Genomic DNA, 6,210 nt, shown 5'->3' on the forward strand with positions numbered 1-6,210 from the left:
GCCGTGTGGCGCCAACTGGCGGCGAGATTTGTAAATACGTTGCATGCGTATAGATTCATAATCGTGGGGCGCGCCCAGTTTTGAGTGCTGCTTCTTCGCCTGTGCGCATGAGAGCGTTCGAAGATGCTTTCGTATTTGTGCGATGCATTTTACTAGCTGTCACTCTGCCTGATGGTCGTCGGACTTCCAGCAAGGAGGACGCGTCTTGATCCCGATCAAACGCTGACGTGTGTACGTTTGGCTCCGGCTACTTACCGTGTTATGACCACCTCTTCAGGTCCTTGGACCCTGGATCACACATCACACCAACTGTAAGTGGACCTGGCACCCATTCGACACCTTGTTGGGATGTGATAATGCTCCTTGAGAACAGTGCTGACTGTTTATTGTTCAGCTCGACCGCTTCCGCGCTAGGCCTAACCGCCGGCCTAGTATGAGTGGAGGCGCCCAGCGCGACGCGGCCAGCGTCGCAGCGGGCGTCGCTGCTGGAGGCGACGCCGCTCGCTCATGGCGTGCTCTACATGCTGACCTTCGTCCCACTGGTTCATCGGCTGACACCTGCGCAGCGGATCTGAAGAAACCATCTTCATGGGAGCCTAAACCTCCACCACTGCCCGATGCGGACTACAAGGTGATTCTTCGGATACGCGGGGGTCTCGACTGTACCAAGTTGCACCCCTGTGTCTTACGACAACTCGTTCTCAAAGCAGTTGGACTTCCCATCAGCAGCCCTGATCAAATCAGGGTCAATCCCACCAGTCACACAGTGCTCGTGAGTACGTCAAGCATGGACCGAGCAGATTTATACCACAACATCCGGACCTTAAAGTTCAACGGAGTCCCCTACGAAGTCGTCACCCACGTTGCCGACCCTGTAGATTCTTGTCGTGGAAGGTTTCATCTCCCTCTGGATTACGCTGACGAGGAAATCCTTCCAACCCTCCAAAGATGTAATCCAGCCATGACCATTGGGGCCGCTCGCCGACTGAGCACCACCGAAACCATCTTGGTTGTTTTCCGTGGCACGCACGTCCCTTTTTACATCAACTACGAAGGCTGCACGCTTCGCTGCCGCCCATTCCGACTGAAGGTGGAAGCCTGCACCCGTTGCCGAAAAATTGGACATCGCCAGGATGTCTGCCCCTCTACTCCCGATGCAATCTGTCACAAGTGCGGACTGAAGGATTCCTCAATGGACCATGAATGTGAACCCGTCTGTGTCGTGTGTGGTGGAGCTCACATCACCGGTTCCCCATTGTGCAAACAGCGTTACAAGACTAAGACACCTAAATACCAGACACCTAAGCCCTCAGAAGTTCCATCATCCCGGACACCGAGCCTTAATCGCTCGCAAGAGCGTGGCCCACAGCGGGGTCGCAGCAAGAGCAAGAGGCGGGGCCCAAACTCGACTCCCAAAGAACTTGACTTCCCGACCCAGTCAACGAACCCCCATTCCACCAGTCATCTGCCAAACCCATTAAAGGTAAGCTGGGCACAGGCAGCTTCCTCTAACTGCTCCTTATCTCAAAACATTAGCCTAGAAAAAGTTCTAGCTGAAAACGCTAGCCTCAAGGCAGAAATTCAAAAGTTAAAGCTCGAGCTACAATCCCGAATGCCCCTTAGCAATCTTTCGCAGCATTCCGAACCACGATCTTTCATTCCTGCTCAATCGCCCCCTGCTGTTGAACCCACGATACCTCTTCCTCCTACTGACATGGACACTACAATGCCTCGAGACACCTCCCAGCTGCCACCCTCAAATAAGCGCAAAACCCCTGCCACACCACGCGAAGAAGAATCTCTCAGCGACACAGTTCTAACTCTTAACGATAGGATAAACGCCCTCGAAAATAAAACACAGAAGAAATTCGCCGTCATTGAAAGTAAGATTTCTCACATAGAGAGCAGATTCACAGCTCAGGAGACGGGCCAAGCTGCCATAAATGACAAACTTGACAAGTTTCTAGATTTTGTACAAACTCAAATGCAGCAGACCACTGCATGGATTGCGGCCGTCACGGCCAATAATCCAAATATAGCCGTACCCGCCTTCTCTCCTACACCCCCTCCCGACAATGGCTGCAAACCCTAATCGCTCGAACTTTGTAGTATGGCAATGGAACTGCAGGGGGTTCCGCAAAAAGAAAGCGACTCTTCAACAATATTTGGCCTCCTGCCCCAAACCCCCTGCAGTCATTGCCCTACAAGAGACCCACGGAAACATAACTTTTCCCGGTTACAGTGTACACCAAACTAAATCTCTAAATTCTCCCGATACTGCAATATTAACGCAAAAACATTTGACGGTAACTCACTCTAATTTCGACGGCGTCGATGTCGAGCACAACTTTTTGGAGGTCCTTCCTTGTAAAACTCAAGAATCGCCTTTATACGTATTAAACGTCTATAGTAGGCCACAGGCGAAACACCATCGCTTCAATACTCTCTTTGCCCGAGCCATTGCGGCCGCGAAACATCACCCTCTCCTAATACTTGGTGATTTTAATGCACCAAATCAAGTATGGGGCCACTCTGTTTCTACACCCAAGGGTAGGGCTTTGTGGGTTCACATACAGGATCACCGCCTCACCCTCCACAACAATATAGACATGCCCACTAGATTAGGTAATAGTGTAGCTAAAGATACATCTCCCGATCTTACACTCAGCCATCGCGTTCACTTTGTCACATGGACCAACCTGAACATTAACTTCGGTAGTGACCACTACATTATTCAAACTACCATACACTTCCGACACAAACCTTTAGCTCCCAAGCGCCTGAGCCTTATTAACTGGAACAAGTTTCGCGAGGCCCGTCACTGCTCGGCGCCTACTGAGATAGATGATATCTCGGAATGGGTACAGCAATTGCACACTGACACAAAAACGCATACCACCATGTTACCACCTGATACGCCTTTTACAATAGTTGACACCCGACTTCTTCACATGTGGGAAGCTAAGCAATCTCTCCTCAAACGCTGGAAGAAGAGGCGACACAATCGCCGACTGAGACTGAGAATTGCGAGACTCGATTTGCAAATTCAGGACTATGCCATACAGCTTGCTTGTCAACAATGGACCCAGAAATGCGAAAGCATGCATGGCCACCTAGACAGCAAGATGACATGGCAGCTCCTGCGGCATTTATTAGACCCTACCATATCACGTACCGCAAATAATCATCACATTAACAAACTACTTCACTCGCACAAAGGTAACTTAAACACTCTTTTTAATGATCTTCGCGACAAACACCTACCCAGCGCGTATCGATACGATGCACCTGACTATATCGGACAACCAAATGATGATCTCAGTAGCCCCATAACGGAGGCTGAGGTTAGACACGCGCTTGCGAACCTTCGCACCTCATCTGCACCAGGCCCTGACCTCGTCAATAATAAACTTCTCCGCAACTTAGATGAAAACTCAATTATAGCCCTCACTAAATTTTTTAACCACTGCTTCGACACTTCTACCTTGCCGGCTGCGTGGAAGGACGCCAGAGTTATTTTCATACCAAAACCTGGTAAGCCCATAAACACAGCCAACCTACGTCCGATTTCCCTCACTTCATGCATCGGAAAAACACTTGAACATGTAATCCTCAACCGCCTTAGCAAATTTATAGAAGAACACAACTTATACCCTCACGAAATGATAGGCTTCCGTAAATCCCTTTCCAGTCAAGATGTCATGCTTCGACTGAAGCATGACATCATTATCCCTAACTCTAGCCTCGATACTCAAGCAATTCTCAGTCTCGATCTCCATGGGGCTTTTAACAACGTCAGCCACACTGCCATATTGAGTGAACTGAGCGCTATAGGCGTTGGTAAAAAGATTCATGATTACATATCTGCGTTCCTTTCGAACCGTACGGCAACTATTTACATTGGGTCTGAACACTCTTGTTCTTACTCCTTGGGGAGTTTCGGCACACCTCAAGGATCAGTGTTATCACCTTTCCTTTTTAACATCGCGATGATGCCGCTGGCTCGAACGCTGAGATCCATATCAGATCTCAAATTTTCACTTTATGCAGATGATATTACCCTCTGGATGACAGGCGGCTCCGATGGTCACATTCAGGAAACTCTGCAGACTGCTGCTGACAGGGTGGTGGTTTGTGCGGGTAACATGAATCTGACCTGTTCACCCACTAAATCTGAACTGCTCCTCCTTCCTGCCCATCGGGGCTCGGAAAAGCACATCTCTGATATACAAATAACACTGAACAATACACCCGTGCCTAAAGTTGACAGACTCAGGGTGCTTGGACTACACATACAACGAAATCGACTAAACACACACACCATTAAAGCACTTCAAACAACTGTGGACCACACTCTACGCCTTATAGGCAGGATATCTAATAAGCATGGCGGGCTACGAGAGGCAGAGCTCCTCCGCCTCATCCAAGCCTTCGTCCTCAATAAAGTGACTTATTCTCTCCCTTATCTGTTCCTTCTGAGAAGAGAACAAAATAACGTAGACACTTTGTTACGTAAAATCTACAAATTCGCTCTCGGAGTCCCCATTCGAACGTCCACCGCACGGCTCATGGAGACAGGCACATTGAACACCTTAACTGAACTTATTGAAGCACACTTAACTTCACAATATGCTCGTCTTTCCAACACACAGACCGGAAGATACATACTCGATACCCTCAGTATCAGGCCAACTCCAACCACTAACGCCAAACACACTATTCCGCGTGAAATACACAAGAATCTACTCATTCCGCCGCTCCCTAAAAACATGCACCCTGTGCACCACGAGCAACGTCGACGACAGCGTGCAAAAACTCTCGAAAAACGATTTTCTACTTCTAAAGAAGTGCTCTACGTTGACGCTGCCGAATACAGTACTCGTCCTTTTTTCGCCCTCTCAGTTGTGAATTCGCTAGGTCAGATATCTGCTGCTGCTTCTATTTCTGCTTCCTCTTCTGAGGAGGCGGAAGAAGCAGCCATAGCTCTGGCCCTTACAGTTCCAAATTATTCACTTATTATTAGTGATTCAAAAACTGCCATCTACAATTTTGGAGCGGGTAGGGTGTCCAAAACAGCCCTCTCCCTCCTTTTGGCCCATCCCCCGCAACAAGACACGGCTTTAATATGGACTCCCGCGCACGCGGGCCTTGCCGGTAACGAGGCGGCTCACGCCAGCGCCCGAGGATTTACGTTCCGGGCGCAGGCGCTGGAAGAGCCAGGCCCCGTTTCGACAACGGCACCGTTTGCTGCGCGGGATCGCCTTTTAACATTTCACGACATCTGTAGTCACTACCGCCTTGGTCGTTTATCCTTACCGCCGCTAACGTCGAAATCCATACGAAGGCGCGAAGTACTGTGGCGACAGCTGCAGACTCACACCTTTCCTTCTCCTTACATTCTTCACCTCATGTACCCTTCTCTTTACCCGTCCTCCTCCTGTAAATATTGCTCCGCACAGAAAGCAAATCTTAATCATATCATGTGGGGGTGCCCTAAGCACCCCCCTCCACCGTCCCTTCGAAAACTAATTAGTAATGAGGAGCAGTGGGAGGCTGCCATGCGCAGCTTGAAACCCGACGTCCAGGAGGCCATCCTGGGTTGGGCAGAGAGGGTTGCGGAGGACTATCGAGCGTAGCAATCTCTCCTCATCTCTCTTCCATTGCACCTTTCCTTTACAAAGGAAAAATAAAGTTTATACCTACCTACCTTCCAGCAAGCGCAAAAATTGTATAGTTTTTAAAATTTTGTGCTGCAGTTTTTCGCGAGGTCTCATGTTTAGTCCATCATTTTTTTCACGTAGTGCTCGTTGCAACAAGTCGCTTTTCAAAAGAGATAATGCTATTGAAGTCTGATGCAGCGAACATTCTGACCTCGCATTTTCTGATTGATTGATATGTAGAGTTTAACGTCCCGAAACCACCATATAATTATGAGAGACGCGACCTCGCATTTTCTACCATGAAATATCGGCTTATTAAAGAAGCGGAAGGCGTCCCGCCGCGGTGGTCTAGTGGCTAAGGTACTCGGCTGCTGACCCTCAGGTCGCGGGATCTAATCCCGGCTGCGGCGGCTGCATTTCCGATGGAGGCGGAAAAGCTGTAGGCCCGTGTGCTCAGATTTGGGTGCGCGTTAAAGAACCTCACGTGGTCCACATTTCCGAAGCCTTCCACTACGGCGTCTCTCATATTCATATGGTGGTTTGGGAAGTC

The 6,210-nt window shown here is 49.3% G+C and overlaps 1 protein-coding gene across 1 annotated transcript; it reads left to right on the plus strand.

The window, feature by feature from the left end:
• The first annotated feature begins 216 nt into the window (after positions 1–216).
• Positions 217–4,762, plus strand: LOC142814183 (uncharacterized). Its single transcript, XM_075892235.1, has 2 exons — positions 217–311; positions 395–4,762. The coding sequence occupies exon 2, from the start codon at positions 434–436 to the stop codon at positions 2,090–2,092; it is 1,659 nt and encodes a 552-aa protein (XP_075748350.1). The 5' UTR covers positions 217–311; positions 395–433; the 3' UTR covers positions 2,093–4,762.
• Positions 4,763–6,210: the final 1,448 nt, after the last annotated feature.

This window comes from Rhipicephalus microplus, chromosome 4, assembly GCF_043290135.1.
Source record: "Rhipicephalus microplus isolate Deutch F79 chromosome 4, USDA_Rmic, whole genome shotgun sequence".
Taxonomy (NCBI): Eukaryota; Metazoa; Arthropoda; class Arachnida; order Ixodida; family Ixodidae; genus Rhipicephalus; species Rhipicephalus microplus.

What these genes read in the sequence shown, in the direction of transcription:
- LOC142814183 (XM_075892235.1), top strand. Translation starts at nt 434, where the DNA reads ATGAGTGGAGGCGCCCAGCGCGACGCGGCCAGCGTCGCAGCGGGCGTC.